Source organism: Pecten maximus, chromosome 1 (genome assembly GCF_902652985.1).
Source record: "Pecten maximus chromosome 1, xPecMax1.1, whole genome shotgun sequence".
In the NCBI taxonomy this organism is placed as follows: Eukaryota; Metazoa; Mollusca; class Bivalvia; order Pectinida; family Pectinidae; genus Pecten; species Pecten maximus.
The window spans coordinates 38,000,060-38,020,316 of NC_047015.1; the positions used below are offsets into that span (position 1 = coordinate 38,000,060).

At 39.8% G+C, this 20,257-nt stretch overlaps 1 protein-coding gene across 4 annotated transcripts in view; it reads right to left on the reverse strand.

Moving 5' to 3' along the window:
• The window catches only part of LOC117332719, a 36,952-nt gene extending 16,695 nt beyond the window's left edge, over positions 1 to 20,257 (reverse strand). Inside the window, exons 1-2 of one of the 4 annotated variants that reach the window (XM_033891754.1) lie at positions 20,239 to 20,257; positions 10,412 to 10,521 (exon numbers count right to left, since the gene is read on the reverse strand). In XM_033891754.1, coding sequence (XP_033747645.1) covers positions 10,412 to 10,466 — 55 coding nt within the window. In that variant the 5' untranslated portion in view covers positions 10,467 to 10,521; positions 20,239 to 20,257. Of the gene's footprint in view, positions 1 to 1,654; positions 1,783 to 10,411; positions 10,522 to 15,983; positions 16,117 to 17,091; positions 17,354 to 20,238 lie in introns of those variants that run through there. The other 3 variants (XM_033891738.1, XM_033891746.1, XM_033891769.1) reach the window with 3 other exon arrangements.

The following is a 20,257-nucleotide window of genomic DNA, read 5'->3' on the forward strand; positions in this document are numbered from 1 at the left end:
GGTCCGTTTCACTGTCGTCAAAACTTGTAACGGAGTCAATGATGTCGCTTTCTGTCTGCACTTCGGTAATTTCTGTCTGTTTATCGGCGTCAACAAATTGTCGGACAGTCAGTCGTACACATACACAATGTGAGTAGAATTCATAACTTGTTTTATTACAAAACAAATAAACATTCCTCTTGTCAATACCGATGACGATTCGATCAGTGAATAGAATCACTGAAGCGTAACTTCACCTGTGCTTGAATGGGGAAGTACCAGTATCTAAAAATAGAACACTGCAGAATTCCACGGCGATAAAAACATGGCTGTGAAATCGAGGGAAATATACAGTGATTCGGCACATTTGTTCTTGAAAGCATATGGCGGATGGCGGTATGCGAGGGTGGCGGACTTAGCGGGGGAAATAAAGAGTGCAAAAATCCGTTCTAGGGGACAACGTGGCGGTATGCGAGGGTGGCGGTATTATCGAGTGGCGATAGGTTGAGGGATTACTGTATATCTGCATGGCCTGTATGTATATAGTTTTATTGAAGTTGTAGTAGAAAATGGGAACAGATCAATAGGCCACTCAGGTTCACTGATAATGACCTAAAAATAGTTGTCATACTTTACCCAGGTTATACATCAATGACCCAGAAAATCATGGATGGATTTGTGTCAAGCTGAGCATAAGATTAGGTTTCTATAGGTATTTGGTATCATGCAGCTTTCCCACTAATTTATAAGCTGATTACAGGTTACACTGAAATGCCTGTGATGCTGTCCATATACAAAAATAACCAGTTTGAAGCTGGTGAAAACTTTTTTACCATTTTGAGCCAAAGCAGCATGCAGAGACCATAAAACATTCTACTTTTTTACACCATGGACATATTAACATGTAACATTTCCCAAGTGATCAAATATTTCATATCTTCTGTGAAATGAAATCCCCATGTTAATAAAGTAAATCCATGAAATTTGGGGGAGAATTGACAGGTTGGTCAAGAACAAGGTACTTCCTCATCAATTCACCCTATAATCTACCTTATATCTGTGACTGAGAATGGGTTGAGTATTACAAATTCTGCCTAAAAGTTAAATGATGCTCACTGATCTTCACCAAGTAATGAGTTTCTGTCACATGAAGTTGTGAATTTGAAGTGTGTCACCGGTAATCAATGAAGTATACTAGGCCTATTATAAAAAGTGTTTTATCTAGAATCAATGTAACATGGACTTGGATACAAATATATTGGTTTGTATCTACAGTGATTACGCGAGAACTTGGCACTCATCCAATGTTCAGCGGAAAAGTGAAATGTTGGTCTACTGATAGTGATACTGTAACGTTACTGTAAGCTTATATTATTATTAGGACTTTATTAGGACTAAAATGCTTAAGATGACAATCCCAATATGAAAATTTCGATGTGAATTTAATATTTTTTGAAATATGTAGGCCTAATTTCACTAGATTTATCAGTCTCAAAGTAAATGAAAACAAAAGAAACGCATGTACTCTGTATAATGTACAGTATCCCGGCACCGGCAAAGCTAAATATTCCGCCAAATGTCAGAACAATGATCACGACAGAAAAAATTCTCTTTTCGTAAAAAAATCTAAATTGCAACATCAATGTAGACGAGTATTCAATATACAATCACTCACCAGTTCTTTTTCTTTTAGAAGTTTCATTTTAGATGTTACAGCCGAACTGCCGACATTCTGCTCTGAGTCTGACTCTGTTATTGTTATTTCACATTTCGCACCATGAGGAAAATACATCAGACTGCGCATGCTCAAGTCAACAGAGCAGAAAGGATATACTTTAAGGGTGCGTAAGCAGCGGCTTATTACACACTAGAAATCATATTATAGATTTCCATGAAATTACTTCTATATTTCATTTTGAATTTCACAATGAATAATACCAGCTTTAATTCAAGGAAATCGACTGTCTGTTTAACAAAATGTTTTGGAATATCGAGCACGTGTCGAACACGATAAAAGTGACGATACATGTATCCTTAATCTGTTGATAACACTATCGTGCTGTTGAATAAACTCATTATTTTGGGTCAAGTTGTTAAAACATTCAAATCCTGCACCTCTATTGAAATCTAATAGGCACCTACTCCGCGTATTTCTGATTGTTAGCCTATATGTACCTGGTTTTAAAAATAGTCTTCTTTTCCCCCCATCAAATCTGGTTCATAAGTGAGGCCCCCTGCATTACACGGGGTACTCGCCAACAAGCTATTGAACAGGGTATCTTTGATCAGAGGAATGTAGTAGGAGTGGGAAATGCACAGCCAGACTGGGATTCGAGCCCGGAACCTCCGAACACTAGCCGGGTGCTCTATCAATTGAGATATCTGGTCGCCGATGATCCAGTTCCGCTATAGAAAGGAAACTCATTTAGCGGTGTGTTTTTGTTTTCTGATTCGGGCACTCTAGGTCTCCTCTACATCAGACTTATTAGACTTTTTTGCTTTCTAAGTGACTTCGTTTTTTGTGAAGACTGTTCCTGCAGATTTTTCTAAACTCTGTTCTAGCACCCAGAGGGTACATATATTTATAATTTCCTCTGCTATATTTTCTGTTTACACTTTCTTTCTATTAGCTTTATCAGGTGACTAGACAGAACTTACATACGCATCTGTGTCTATTTTCGGAACGCCTTACGAGGTTACGTTGCTAAAATGTATTCCTGTATGGTTTGAAATGATAAACACGATGATGATGATGATGACTATATTTACGCTAATTACTTCTTCCGTTTGGCCAGAAAATCATTGGACATTTTATATCCATATGGAGATGCTGTCCGTCAAATGGGTCTTATTTGCTGGATTTATAGAGAGAAGAGGTCTAGCTGTTGTGCAATTTCAGATGTGGGTCACTTTCCCTATAAATTGAAAAGGGACGGCATGCCAAGCCGATTTTACCATAAAAATAGAAAATATTGTTCATCAAATGAGGCTGAAGACTAAGTTTACTGATTTACGTTGGCCTCATTTAGTTGACACTAACAAATATGTTGATTTTAATTGCATGGACAGTTTTAATCAGTTCAAATATCTAATAGATAAATCTCCACCAAATCTAGCTAATCAACTTCATGCTATGTGGAGGAGGAGAAGCAACTTTTCGTAGCTTTTTATTCATGTAACATAACGTGGCTACTTACTGTACCATTTTAATAGCTTGAATAACCTTACCTTATCAACTTTTAACATGCAATATCTTATACATTATTTTGTTTTATAGTGTCTAAAAAAGTCATAAATGGCTGGACATAGCATGCTGTGAGATATATATTTTATATGTTTGAAGGTGTTTGACACTTTAATAAACAATTGAACTTTGAACTATATTCATGTCCAGTAGTTGTCTCTGACTAGGTAAATGTGCTCACCTGTCAAACCTAACTCTGTTGGTTCCCTGGATAAGATCACCGGTGAACAGTCATCTAAATAACATAACAATTTCATTGGTCAATTTTCCCTGTGATATCTCCTTAGGTGTCATTCACTATACACCTGGATCAGTTAAGTTTTGTTTTTGTCCCTGAACAGACAGGATAATTTCAATTGTTTTAAAACCCACCCTAAATATCGTGTTTTGGGCCAACATGTAGGTTTTAGTCTACGTCATTTAATATAATCACTATTTGTTTTACTTCGTGTTGATTTTGCTAAGAAGATGTCACTGTCAATGGGACAGACATTATTGTTTGTTTGTTAAAATATAATGTGTGTTTTCATGGGAAGTGAATTTTATTCAATTATTGTCTCCCATATTCTTGTGCTTGATTTTATATCATGTTTGCAGCCCTTTCATCCCTCCTAAGTGCTTTAACTATTGAATATAATTAACTTTCTGAGCGATCAGATTGATCAGGAGTGAAAGGATATTTATGTAAAAAATTTATATTATACATTATTTGATTTGATAATAAAACCACCAAAACTCTATTTCTAGTGTTTGTAATATAAAGAAGGGGAGATAATTATGGATTCGACATATCCTTGATCTATCTGTAGGTTTTAAACCAATTGATGTCCATTCTTTTTAAATTTAATCCTCAATAACTACGGTCTTCAAGAGATAGTAACATCGGTAAACTGAAAGATGGGTAAAACGAGATGAGACTCCTTCGTTTTGAAGTGATATATGTATTTACGATTCTATTTGACAGCTTCCCCTTACACCAATCGCAACATCTCGGGGAAATTTCCGGCAACACTCGGAAAATTTCCCCGAGATGTGATGCGATTAGTAGATTAGTAATGTCCATATCCTAGTCTTGCCGGGTCAAGATGGCTGCCATAATTACCCGAACATTACTAATCATATCACTTCTGCGATTGCCCCTCGCACAAGATCCACGGACTCCTCTTTTCTTTATCAGAGACTTATATACCACGTGGTCTTTATCAAGCCCTTTATAGGAGTAAGCCTAGATACTTAGGACAATGCGTTGAATTGACCGTATGGAAATAACACGGCTTTGACTGATGCAAAGTAATCTGTTTCACTGTCCGCTAATTTGACATGTGGCGTTGTTTATAATTCATTGGAGTCTAGGGATGACCATAAAGAATTTTGACCACCATATGACCTGAGAGACCCACTGACATCCACCCCATAGCACATAAAGCGATTTCAATAGCCTATTTGTCATGTCTATAGCACAAAGACAACAGCTACACTAAGATAAGGGATTTTGCAGGTGTTCACAGCAATAACACAAAACGCTATACATCTCAGGCACTTGTCGGATAACAGTAAATAGATTATATTGCGTGTACGTTATTTATGCGCTGTGCCACGCCCCTGTGTTACAGACTTTAGTTAAAAGTTATGGTAAAAATGAGTTAGTAGAACTTAGTCCAGTATATATTCGTGTCAATTTTCGTTTCATATCAAAATGTACAAGACTTTATTGGCAAACTAAGTGCATAACAAAAATAAAAGTTAGATAACATGGTTTATCAATTCGAGAGCAGTTTACAAAAGAATGCATACTTAATAAATAATGCTAATGAATGAAAGTAGTATGGTTATATACCACAAGTAAACTTCTTAATACAGTAAAACTCGGATAAGTCGAAGTCGACGGGACCAAGCAAAACATTCGACTTATCGGATGGTTCGACTTATCCGTGTTTGTATACGGAGACAAAATACCCGACTATCATCGGTTGTATGCAGAACAAGTGCTTGCATGATAACAAATAAGCAATACATAATAACAAAGAAATTAATTAATTGTACATGATAACAATTATTCCTTTATCTAATAAACAATATTGTGCAGTTACAGATAAAAACAAAGTTCATGCGTAAAATCATCTTCAACATAGACACACGATTTACACACGGGAGTCGTAAATGACATCATAATATTCTATGAAAACGTTACATACATTATAAGAATATAAATGTATATATTGTACTCATATTATTTATCTTAAAATCCGTTTATATTGTTCTCCAATTTAACAATATTAAACAAAAAACAGTCCGGGAATATTGATCGACTAGCTGTACGCGTGCTGATTTTGTATCAAAGGTGAAGGCCGCGGTCAGTGTTTATCGGCTGCATAATCATGCATTGCCACAATCTTTTGAACAGAGTAAAACATCCCGCATATCATTGTTACTATTGCATCGTCGTATTCAGAATTTAGGCATATATAAATAAATCAATGACAGACAGGTATTTTTTCTTTGCATTTTTCGATGGAAGATATGTAATTCATCGTTTACTTTTTCCTTATTTTTTTCGGCGGCCGTGCGCATCAAAACAGTAAACAGAACACATATTGGTTTGTAGTCTAAAACGTGCACATTTTATTCTTAGTTATGTATACCTGAACGTTTTACTTCACCTGAGCACCTGTATAAACAATGGGATGATGCGTAACCGACAGCCGGAAACTAACAATAGGCTCTGGTAACACCGTTACGGCTGATCGGTCACACTCGGTCAATCAGACGAGGCCAGCAAATTTTACCTGAGACAGCATGACGCCTCGATGTTCGACACAAAAATGTAAATTTTGGTATAGTTTAGAAGGGAGGGACCACAAAATATATTCGACACAACCGCAGTATTCGATTCAACAGTGCTCGAGTCATCCGTGCTTAATTTACTAAGATAAAGAAGGGGAAAAATCGGGACCGAACGAAACGTTCGACTCATCCGATGTATTCGATTCAACCGTGTTCGACACAAGTGAGTTTTACTGTACATGTATTATTGATTGCACATGTAATTATCCGGCTATTCGTCATTCCAACCACATACCTATATTATAACTTAATAAAATATTATAAACGATATAAGATAATCTCATCAATTTAACAAGATATCTTATAAAGAAACAAGATCTTTTAAACATATCTTGTATATAATTTGGTTGGTTACTGGATCCTCGAAGCTCCGTGAATAAATCATGATTTGGCTATCCATAATTAAAGATCTCTGTTCCAACCAGATACCAGAGACATATATACAGATACATATATATCGCAAGTGCGTACTCAGTACATTCAGTGGATCCTAGCATACTTACTCAATAATTGTTGTGTGGTAAAAGGAAGATCGAGGACGAGATTCTTAAAACATTCTGTCGTACATCCATTCACAAGTGGTTCTGTGCATTTTCTAACATAAATACATTGAATTGACCACAGGAAAATTTGCTAGAGGTCAACAGATGGACATGCTGGGTCAACTCGGACCTTCTTTTGATGCCTAATGGGTTCTATAATTTCTATCTGTTAAAACATGGGACTGGACAATGGTCAGTTTATATGAGCCAGGAGCAATATTAATGTGACGATAAGATCCGAATCAAATAGCCACAGCATGGCGTTATATCAGTCTGTTTTCACAGCACTGACCGATGCTTCACGGCATGGTGGCCCATGCCACTTTGTGTCAATTGTTTATACACCACTACACATGGAGGGGGTTGGGAGAGGAGTGGTGGACGGCGGGGGCGGGGCTGATAGTTGGGAAGATACCGGCAAGTGGGATGGGACGTGGTGGGCGGTCAATAAACTTGTCGTTTTGTAATAAACATAAAAGAAAAATTCCACACGTACGAATCACAATATTGCAAAGTATGTAGCACCCTAAGGATAACAATTTAACGCGTGTTATTTTATTTAGAACTGTAGACTTTCTCCGTCCGTCCGTCCGTCCGTCATCCAGAGTAGACCGGCCACACGTAAAGAACTGTTCACATGGATTCTAATACAAGATTAGTTCCCCTTAGTTTGAAACTCCACTGGATCCAGACATATCGTAGAGATCAAAATTATGAAACTTTATTTCATTTAAATATTCTATTCTATCAGGGGCATATGTCCAGGGCCCAGTTGTTTAAAAGGTGATCATTTCTGGTAAAACAAACTTAACAAAATTTCATGAAACGATAACACTCACCAGTTTCTTCCTACGTGCCTATTTAAAGGAATACACACACTTGGGTTTTGGAGTAAAGAAGAAATGAGAATTTCACTAACCAAGTGATTAAGCTAATCACCTTTTGAACAACTGGGCCCAGAGGCACGTTATCGTAGCTAAACATGCTGCAGTCTCTGCCGTGGACAATACTAGAGAGCCTGTAGGTATGTACACCAGGTTCCGGCCAATGGAATATCTTTTTTTTTTAAAACACGGTTGAGAGTTTGACCACCAGGGTTTTACATCGCTCTCTTTTTATCCGTGCATAATCAACGAAGCCTTCGAACATAATGTGTGTATACACAATATGATATATATTATAGAAACGAAAATCTGTGATAAAACCGTGCTACAACACAAAGTTCTCATTTACTTTATCACACCCTTGGTCAGTATCTGTAGTAAAAAATAAGACATATCTTTGTCTCAAACATCATGGCTCAATCCGATACCTAAAGCATCCTGTCTCCTTTCCAACATAATTTGTTTATATCATTTTTACGTAAATCACGATCGTGCGAAACCCAACTTCTCGATTTTGTCCACGATATCTCCAAAAACCTTGACCATCAAATATATATTCTGATAATTCACCAAGACCTTGACAAAGTCAGTCATTCTCTAAGAATCCATAAATTAAAACATGGTACAAGCGGTAATGCTATTAACTGGGTAGTGAGTTTTCTGCTTGGTAGACCCCAACCAGTAGTAGTAGAGGGAGAGAAGTCTGACGATGTTCATTCTGGAGTACCCCAGGGGTCGGTGTTGGGACCCAGCTTATTTTCACTTATGTAGTTTCTGTATCTTATCACAAAACGGCCGCCCATAGTATGGGACGCCACACCTAATTCAAAAGTGATTTACTAGAAATGGTCCTACTCAACATCGGTATAATCACCGGACATCTAGTATGTCCGAAATGCTTGACCACTTCAAATTGCAGTTTCTCGCTGACAGACGAAGAGATTTTCGTCAGACCATGTTCTACAATATTGTCAACAATAAATTCACTGTCGTAAAATATGACAACCTAACTCCTATCAGACGCTTTCAGACCGTTCACAACAGATGGACTTATCCCTGTCATGTATGTTCTGGGTTCCCAAAGATCTATGTACGTGTAAACTTTCTTACTTTTAAGTGCAAACTAATAAACTACAGTCAGGCTTATTTCGTTCACACTCTTAACTAATCAAAAGCAAATACTTCCCATAACTGACCGGTACTGATCTGCTCCCCATAACTGACCTGTTCAGTGACCCAGTTTCAGTAGGCCTAGTTACGGCTTCCTTCGAGACAGGGTGGACTACGTGATTCGCTACACCAAAACAAATCTTTACTCCATGTACGCGAATGATTTAGAAAACGAGCTTATTGATATCTCCTGGGATGCTTAATGCTTAAGAGATATCCATTTGTTCCTTCTTATGTATGCAGATGACACTGTCCTTTTTTCAGAATCTGCTTCTAGCTTGCAGAAATATATTTCATATATATATGATATTTCATTATATTGACAATGAAATAGAAATCGTAAATAGTATCGGTATCTTGATGTACTGCGTAAATTTAATGGTAAGTTTACAAAAAAGCAAGCAACATTCGCTGAATAAGTTCGAAAATGAATGTATAATGCCTTACGAATTTGTAATAGTTTGTCCCTCAATGTAGAATCTATAATGAATGTTTTTTTTAATGTTTATGTACCCCTGTTCTTCATTATAGTAGCGAAAGTCGGGGTTTTAATGCAGCGGACTCAGTAGAAAATATACATGTTTTTTTTTTTAAAGAATATTGAATGTTAAGAAGAGTTCGCCCTCTTTTGTGTTTACTCTGAATAAGAACGCCTGCCTCTACATATAACCAGGAAATATCGAATTATCAAATATTGGTTGAAATTAATTAAATCTGATAATTGTATTTTAAAGTCAATTTAAAAAAAAAGGATGATTGTTCGTTATCACAAAAACTTAATTGGTGTTGTCAAGTTAGAAATCTTTTACTATCTTCCAGCTTTGGAGAGGTTTGAATTACTCGTAATACTCAGAGGGCGAATATAATCTGTCGTTTCTGTGGAGAAAATCTGGTAGAGGATAGGATTCATTTTGTTCTAATATGTTCATTTAACAAAGATAATCGGAAAAAAAAGTTCATCAAAATGTATTACTGGGACCATCCATTTTCATATAAACATTGTCCGGCTACGGTAACATGGAAGAGCTTTGTAATTTAGCTTATTGTGTTTTCACTCGAATCAGATTCTAGGTTTACTAATATCTAGCCGTCTATTCCCTCACTACACTATTGTGTACTCCACTCATTTATCAATATATTCTTATTTAGCATTCATTCGATATTGCCGCTCAGAAATATTATCACAATATTGGATCTACTATTTATGTAAAATAATTATATTAATGCTGTCCATCTTCCGTTAATTTGCATAACATATTAGGATTGTTAATTGTGGATATTATGTAGTCTGTAGTACCTATATGAGCCGTAAGGTTAGAAGTTAAATAAATATTGAATCTAGTAATCTTTGGTCATTGTCCTGTCACCCCCACCCCCTCTCAAGGTCATTGTCCTCTCACCCCCACTCCCTCTCAAGAAAAAATAATGCGGTCATTGGCCTTCTGGAGGGGGACTCTCGACCTAGTTAGACCTCACGACAACAGTATTGAGAGGAAGACAGACTATCTGTCCCTGTTGCATATCAGGTAAGGAGGGGTGTTAGTAAATGTTATTGAGTGCTTTCTACAAAAAACATGGTCATCGACATTTTTTATACAGAAGACTATAGTTGAGTGTAGACTTACACAAAGTGGACTCCGAGTGCACTCAGTTTTGACATGGAGAAACTAATATCGAAATGGGATAACAAACAATGTTCACTGTTTGCGCATATTGTCGTGTTGGTTTAACGAAATATTAATACTCACACTGATCACATGGTTCGTAATCCCAAGGGTCATCCATAGTCCTGGGACACCACATACTTTCCCGGTTAGTTTTGTATCATACAGGACGTTCACATCACACAGACGTCCACCTGTAATTAAAATGACGTCAATGCAATGTAAGACCATCTACTCGTTTTACTTTTGTTTCAGGCTAGTAGAGTATAATTATCGTCGTGAAATGTAGATCTAAGAATTCATCCTCATGTAATGACATGGTATCGGGGTGTAACAGGAAACGGAAGTATCGGTAACTTATCAGGGGACGAGAGTATCGGTAACTTATCATGACACGAGAGTATCGGTAACTTATCATGGGACGAGAGTATCGGTAACTGATCATGACACGAGAGTATCGGTAACTTATCAGAAGACGAGAGTATCGGTAACTTATCATGACACGAGAGTATCGGTAACTTATCATGACACGAGAGTATCGGTAACTTATCAGAGAACGAGAGTATCGGTAACTTATCAGGGGACGAGAGTATCGGTAACTTATCAGGGGAAGAGAGTATCCGTAACATATCAGGGGACGAGAGTATCGGTAACTTATCAGATGACGAGAGTATCGGTAACTTATCATGGGACGAGAGTATCGGTAACTTATCATGGGACGAGAGTATCCGTAACTTATCAGGGGACGAGAGTATCGGTAACTTATCATGGGACGAGAGTATCGGTAACTTATCAGATGACGAGAGTATCGGTAACTTATCATGGGACGAGAGTATCGGTAACTTATCATGACACGAGAGTATCGGTAACTTATCATGGGACGAGAGTATCGGTAACTTATCAGAAGACGAGAGTATCGGTAACTTATCAGAAGACGAGAGTATCGGTAACTTATCAGAAGACGAGAGTATCGGTAACTTATCAGATGACGAGAGTATCGGTAACTTATCATGACACGAGAGTATCGGTAACTTATCATGACACGAGAGTATCGGTAACTTATCAGGGGACGAGAGTATCGGTAACTTATCATGGGACGAGAGTATCGGTAACTTATCAGATGACGAGAGTATCGGTAACTTATCATGGGACGAGAGTATCGGTAACTTATCATGACACGAGAGTATCGGTAACTTATCATGGGACGAGAGTATCGGTAACTTATCAGAAGACGAGAGTATCGGTAACTTATCAGAAGACGAGAGTATCGGTAACTTATCAGAAGACGAGAGTATCGGTAACTTATCAGATGACGAGAGTATCGGTAACTTATCATGACACGAGAGTATCGGTAACTTATCATGACACGAGAGTATCGGTAACTTATCAGGGGACGAGAGTATCGGTAACTTATCATGGGACGAGAGTATCGGTAACTTATCAGATGACGAGAGTATCGGTAACTTATCATGGGACGAGAGTATCTGTAACTTATCATGACACGAGAGTATCGGTAACTTATCATGGGACGAGAGTATCGGTAACTTATCAGAAGACAAGAGTATCGGTAACTTATCAGAAGACGAAAGTATTGGTAACTTATCAGAAGACGAGAGTATCGGTAACTTATCAGAAGACGAGAGTATCGGTAACTTATCAGATGACGAAAGTATCGGTAACTTATCATGACACGAGAGTATCGGTAACTTATCATGACACGAGAGTATCGGTAACTTATCAGGGGACGAGAGTATCGGTAACTTATCATGGGACGAGAGGATCGGTAACTGATCATGACACGAGAGTATCGGTAACTTATCATGGGACGAGAGTATCGGTAACTTATCATGGGACGAGAGTATCGGTAACTTATCAGGGAACGAGAGTATCGGTAACTTGTCAGGGGACGAGAGTATCAGTAACTTATCATGGGACGAGAGTATCGGTAACTTATCAGGGAACGAGAGTATTGGTAACTTATCATGAGACGAGAGTCCCCGTTAGGTGTGTATTGTTGTGGCCCCACACACAGGTCCCCGTTAGGTGTGTATTGTTGTGGCCCCACACACAAGTCCCTCCTAGGTGTGTATTGTTGTGGCCCCACACACAGGTCCCCGTTAGGTGTGTATTGTTGTGGCCCCACACACAGGTCCCCGTTAGGTGAGTATTGTTGTGGCCCCACACACAGGTCCCTCCTAGGTGTGTATTGTTGTGGCCCCACACACAGGTCCCCGTTAGGTGTGTATTGTTTTGGCCCCACACACAGGTCCCTCCTAGTCGTGTATTGTTGTGGCCCCACACACAGGTCCCCGTTAAGTGTGTATTGTTGTGGCCCCACACACAGGTCCCCGTTAGGTGTGTATTGTTGTGGCCCCACACACAGGTCCCCGTTAGGTGTGCACTGTTGTGGCCCCACACACAGGTCCCCGTTAGATGTGTATTGTTGTGGCCCCACACACAGGTCCCCGTTAGGTGTGCACTGTTGTGGCCCCACACACAGGTCCCCGTTAGATGTGTATTGTTGTGGCCCCACACACAGGTCCCCGTTAGGTGTGTATTGTTGTGGCCCCACACACAGGTCCCCGTTAGATGTGTATTGTTGTGGCCCCACACACAGGTCCCCGTCAGGTGTGTATTGTTGTGGCCCCAGACACAGGTCCCCGTTAGGTGTGTATTGTTGTGGCCCCACACACATGTCCCCGTTAGGTGTGTATTGTTGTGGCCCCACACACAGGTCCTCGTTAGATGTGTATTGTTGTGGCCCCACACACAGGTCCCCGTTAGGTGTGTATTGTTGTGGCCCCACACACAGGTCCCTCCTAGGTGTGTATTGTTGTGGCCCCACACACAGGTCCCCGTTAGATGTGTATTGTTGTGGCCCCACACACAGGTCCCCGTTAGGTGTGTATTGTTGTGGCCCCACACACAGGTCCCCGTTAGGTGTGTATTGTTGTGGCCCCAGACACAGGTCCCCGTTAGGTGTGTATTGTTGTGGCCCCACACACAGGTCCCCGTTAGGTGTGTATTGTTGTGACCTAGACACAGGTCCCCGTTAGGTGTGTATTGTTGTGGCCCCACACACAGGTCCCCGTTAGGTGTGTATTGTTGTGGCCCCCCCCCCCCCCCCCCCCCCCCCCCCCACACAGGTCCCTCCTAGGTGTGTATTGTTGTGGCCCCACACACAGGTCCCCGTTAGGTGTGTATTGTGGCCCCACACACAGGTCCCCGTTAGGTGTGTATTGCTGTGGCCCCAGACACAGGTCCCCGTTAAGTGTGTATTGTTGTGGCCCCACACACAGGTCCCCCGTTAGGTGTGTATTGTTGTGACCCCCCACACAGGTCCCCGTTAGGTGTGTATTGTTGTGGCCCCACACACAGGTCCCCGTTAGGTGTGTATTGTTGTGGCCCCACACACAGGTCCCCGTTAAGTGTGTATTGTTGTGGCCCCACACACAGGTCTCCGTTAGGTGTGTATTGTTGTGGCCCCACACACAGGTCCCCGTTATGTGTATTGTTGTGGCCCCACACCCAGGTCCCCGTTAGGTGTGTATTGTTGTGGCCCCACACACAGGTCCCCGTTAGGTGTGTATTGTTGTGGCCCCACACACAGGTCCCCGTTAGGTGTGTATTGTTGTGGCCCCACACACAGGTCCCCGTTAGGTGTGTATTGTTGTGGCCCCACACACAGGTCCTCGTTAGATGTGTATTGTTGTGGCCCCACACACAGGTCCCCGTTAGATGTGTATTGTTGTGGTCCCAGACACAGGTCCCCGTTAGGTGTGTATTGTTGTGGCCCCACACACAGGTCCCTCCTAGGTGTGTATTGTTGTGGCCCCAGACACAGGTCCCCGTTAGATGTGTATTGTTGTGCCCCACACACAGGTCCCACGTTAGAGGCCCTACGCACAGGTCCCTGTTTGTATAGGTAAGGAGCAGATTCGTTTAGTAATGACGTTGTATGGTAACTCTGTACTAAGTCGTATATAGGTAATGAAGCTTTAGTAATCTAACAATTCACTGTTAACCATTGATCTCTCCACTTCCTTCTTGCTGTGGTAATTAGTATATGTTCGGCATGTTTACGTTCCATTACTAAATTACTCGGTTTACTGGCAGACAAAAACTTAAACCCCTATTTGGTGTCATTTTATATTTGATCGTCCGACCTATGGTCAATTAATTACGGATAATATATACGATTTCTCCCCGAATGCACCCCAAAAATTGCGATTTAATAGCATCTGATGTGGAATGGCCGGACAAGCAGTTTCTTTGTGTGGATATTACTAATCACTGAAGCGTCTGGGCGTTGCATGTATTTTTATAACATTTACCGGCACATAGTAACCTTGAGTAAGGGTCAAGGTCATTTATTAGTCATTTATTTGAACAAACTCTATGACGTCTATACATCAGACATCATAAATCTACGTATCCCCATCTGTTTATTCCAACTTATAAATTTTCGACATATAATTGCCCTTGACAGCCACGTGATGACAGTCGAGAAGAGCACATATTTTGTTTTTGCTGTAATGTTACTTTAAAAAAAAATGATCTAATGAAAATTAATTGTCGACGAAACAAAACATGTTTTGAAATGTCGTTTTTAAAAGGTGTCTGGGCGCATTGATGACAATCACTGAGGCCCCACATATATAAACGTACATGAAGTAGCAACGATATATTGTGATACTAAATTGAAATATAATATTTTTGTTTTGTGTTGAAGTCTACTAGAATTACAATAAGATAGAGGTGAGAGTAATTAGGAGTTTAATTGTGTAAATGTCTGATTCTAGCTGTATTTCTGATAGCGATATATCCCCTGGTGTCCCCCGTATCCGCGGCCACGTTACAGACATGTCAGTCATCGTCATTTCAGCTGCATCTGTCGAGGAATCCGGTGTATCACGGTTGTGTCGAGTTATTTTCCATGCCCTGCCATTTATACAGATAACATTACCATTTCAGTTATCATACAAACTCTCCAAGGGGCTACTCAAAATGTTCCCTTTATGATTGGAAGCTACGAATTCCCCATACACCAGTTCCCCAGGCACTTGTCCGAGGAAACTCGGACAACCCAGCTGCCTGTTGACGGGAAATCTGAGGCTAACGGCGAGAAAAGGTCATGAAAAATACACACATACATGTACATATATATATAGCAGTTAGATAGGCAAAATCCTCGGACTATCCAGACAGATTCCATCCGCACCGTACAGTGTACCTATCCCATCACCACACACGCAGCTTCAGGATTTGGGGATTTACCTATAGGATTGGACTGGCCACCAGACCCTAAGTTTTTTTGTTAAGAATTGCCAAGCTAAATTCTAATACCAGATTATCTGCCCCTGGTTTGGAATCTAGAATCAGACATATCCTAGGGATCAAAATCATAAAGCTCAATTTTATTTATAATTCTAATATTCTAGAGACAGGGGGCCAGTCTACTATAGGATGTAAGACCCCATTTTGACCTCAAAAATATTACGTTATCGAAAATTATTAACCGAATAGGTTGCGCTCGCGTACAATCCCTGGACGGCCCACTGACAGCCCATTACAAAAATATTTGCCAGAAATCGACCATGTTTCTCAAACACTTCATTCGAATGAAAGACTAGCCACCGGAATACTGTATACCCACCGGCGTGTATGACAATCTCACTGAAGTTGTAAGTCTCACTGAAGTTATAGGTGGACAATCTTATTCTGTGATCGTTCTATCGTGCGTTGACCACCAACAGACGTCCCTTCTACCCGATAGGGGCAATGACGTAATATCTATTGTTACGTTTGTATTATAAACAGCAGGCTTTACCCCTACAGTGATCTTCCTTTATAAACAAAATCGTGACACCTCGGGCACACCGTCACATTCCACGCAAATAAAAGGAATGTCGATGATGACATAACAATTAGCTTTGTGTTTGTATAGTAGACTATCTATCAGCCCTTATTTCTTGTAAAGATTTGTCGAGCTGAATTCTAATATTTGCTGATATCCTCCTAGTTTAAAAATCTAGAGACAAGGGGCAGTCAGATAATATTGATCAACTATTTGAAAACGACACAAGTTTTTACACTGCTTAGTTTCGCTTTCCGGTACTTATGTACTACTAACTTCGCTTAATGACATGTCCAGACACATGTGTCCTATCGAGGTTTCCGCTACGGATGGAGTTTCTCTTTCACCCTTCCAGAATTATATATACACATGTATTGTCAAAAATGTTACACATGTTTACGTAGCAATGAGCGAGACGTCTGAACTAACGGGTCAACGCCAGACCATACACCAGTGGGACCAGTCACCAATCCTATTACCAATCGATTATCATTGCGTCATACAGGTACTTGTATAACATAGTTTACCCGTGTGTCACTGGGAATATAACTGTTAACATGTTAACTGAGATTATAACTGTTAACATGTTAACTGATATTATAACTGTTAACATGTTAACTGAGATTATAACTGTTAACATGTTAACTGAGATTATAACTGTTAACATGTTTCAAAAAACAGGTATTATAACTGCTAACTGGGATTATATCTGTTAACTACGATGAGAAAACTACAAGTGTATGATAAACATTTGGTCCTAAAGGTATTTATAACTTAGTTTTATCGATTTACTTTGCATGTACATAATGCAAACTTGTTAGGCAGACGTTTATATTATGCGTACGTGACCATAAACGTTACATTGGAAAGGAGCGAGAGTACGAGATATCAACGAAACAAAACAAACCTTCTCCTTCTCGGAATCTTGAATGTAGTACAGCCAACACGATACCTCACACACGTGCTTGGTTCACGAACACATAGAGATATTCCTGGAATGTCAACACTCGTTGGATTGCGTGTAGCGAAAAACACACGTACAAAACTATATATATCTATACGCATTAATTCCGTATTTCAATCGTATCAATGAATTACGTTACTCGGTAACGTTGGGATGGCTAGCTCATGCTTACGGTATGTTGGCTTTGTAAACAAACTGGCCGAACTGACCAGCGGTCAGTGATAAAGCTGTCATTAGATACACGTATGGCTGTGTGTATACACGGCATGTGTGGACATGACCCTGATTATATCAGAAGTCAAGGGCGTGGGCGTGACCTACATTTTTACATTCCAATTGCACCAACTTGACCTACATTTCACATATACACCACGTTGGTAAACGTAACCTATATTTAATCGTCACAAAACGCGGATAAACGAAACCTTCGTCGTGACCTATATATATTTTTTATATAAACCATGTTGGCGAACGTGACCTATATCATGTTATACCCCACGTGGGTGAAAATGGCCTATTTAAGGCCAATAATTCTTCTATGGAAGACATATGTATCACAAGAGCCCAAAGACTGTGTTTATTATGCAATAGAAGAGAAGTTGAAGATGAAACCCATTTCACATTAGTATGTCCGGTTTGTTCAGAGCTGAGAATTTTGTACATCGGCGCCCCTCTTTATTCAGGTTAGCTGAATTATTTGTAAATAAACATGTTAAAACTGTAAGAAATTTCAGTAAATACTTAGTTCATGTTTCGTCCAAATGAATATCTCTACTCAATATCTGAATAGGACTAGTCAGCATTGGTTATGTCTCGTTATTTTGTTTACTTTAAAGAATGTGTTATATACATGTGTGTTATGGTATGAATTATAATTATATCGGTTGTGTTCTCCGCCATCTTTTCCAAATGAATTGTAATTCATGTTTATGTATCATGCAATTCTCATATGTTGTGCTAAATGTAGGGGAACATGACCTATATTTTGGTATACACAACGCAAGTGAACATGGCCTATACATGTATTTGAGGTATACACCAAGTGGGTGAACGTGACCTATATTTGAGGTAAACACCAAGTGGGTGAACGTGACCTATATTTGAGGTAAACACCAAGTGGGTTAACGTGACCTTTATTTGAGGTAAACACCAAGTGGGTTAACGTGACCTATATTTGAGGTATACACCAAGTGGGTTAACGTGACCTATATTTGAGGTATACACCAAATGGGTGAACGTGACCTATATTTAAGGTAAACACCATGTGGGTGAACGTGACCTTTATTTGAGGTAAACACCATGTGCGTGAACGTCACCTATATTTGAGGTACACACCATGTGCGTGAACGTCACCTATATTTGAGGTACACACCATGTGCGTGAACGTCACCTATATTTAAGGTAAACACCATGTGGGTGAACGTCACCTATATTTGAGGTACACACCATGTGCGTGAACGTCACCTATATTTGAGGTACACACCATGTGCGTGAACGTCACCTATATTTGAGGTACACACCATGTGCGTGAACGTGACCTATATTTTAGGTACACACCATGTGCGTGAACGTGACCTATATTTTAGGTACATTATACACCACGTAGGTGGACATGGCCTATATTCTAGGTATACACTAATTGAAGTTTGTAAACGTGACGTATGCGAGGGTGGCCATGGAACATTGATATTCTAAATTCCATTTCGTATTTTACACATTAGTTGTAGCAAAGATCGGTTTCAGTTAAATTCTTCCGTTCCAGTGGCGCCCTCTTATGATAAACACATTGTACAATGTTTGTCCCTTCATTCGTTACATGTCATGCATGAACCTTATTGATATTAATTCAGCGAAGACAAATTATGACTACGTGTAACAAAATATAACTCTAGGTGAGGCTGATTTAATTTCTGGCCAAATCTGAGTTAGCTAGTCAGTTCGGATTTCCCGCCCACGTGACCCCGCCTATTACTAGATTTCGCCAGTGTCCTGTCAGCTTGACGGAGTAACCCGCTGCTTTGAAACTCTCTGTACGGTTTGTGAGTAGTTTTAGAAGACGGCACTGGTCCTAAAAGTGACTTATCTGATCTTCAGTCTGGAATATGACGTAGCTAAAACATCGTAGCTGGGATGGGGTTATTAGAATAAGTTTATCTTGGATGTCCGTCAAATTAATAATAGCCAGAGGTCAGAGTAAAAATTATCGTTGAACTAACAGGTTTCTAATTGACTCCAGAGAGAATATGGTCTAATCAGGTTCATTGTTTGTCAATAGGTGTTAGTTAGCCATGATCACCGGAAAGGCACTCTTAGGGAAGGCACTCTTGGGGACAGCCCGACGCCAACACTCGCACTCTCGTCCTGTCGCTTATCTTGGTTAGCTTAGTGACCCGCACCATAAAGAGAATTGGATTGACCAGTGGACTATTTTCTCTTCTTATGTAGTAACCAAGGACTACGGACGGGGTGTACGACAACATCTATTGACAGAACATACGGTCACATGATCTTATAGGTATTACGAAGAAAATTCGTAACATTAAAAGATAATACAATATCTTAATAGTAGTTATCAGTCGGGCCGTGTAGTTCATGTAATACATAGAGTTCACTCTATAGATCAACATCACGCCGGAATATTTACCCGACCAAATTCCACTCAAGGTCAGGCTGGCTATAGAACAAACTAAATAGTACAGCTATGAGGGGTCACGGTAGTGTGCCAGACTCTGGCATGCAGGAAACTGGACAGGAAATCAAATTTGCAATGAAAAGCCAAAACCTAAACAAATGACGGTCATTAGTCAATTGCAACCTCCATAAATGCGTACCTTGTATAATAAACCTTTTGGTCAGTTAGAACCTGAGCCGTGAAACTGAGTTAGCTATTCATTTTAAAGGTATCAATAGCGGATGGTAACACTGTTGAGGAATATTACCATACACAAGTCTATACTCTAAACATCACTGTGCAATCTGCATGAAAACACCGTACTTATATAAAGCTTACTACTTCCATAAAACCGTGAGTTGAATATAGGGTTGTGACAACATGCGCATGATGTTAAAATAGCACTAGTTTGAACCTACCGTTTTGCTTCTTCTGTAT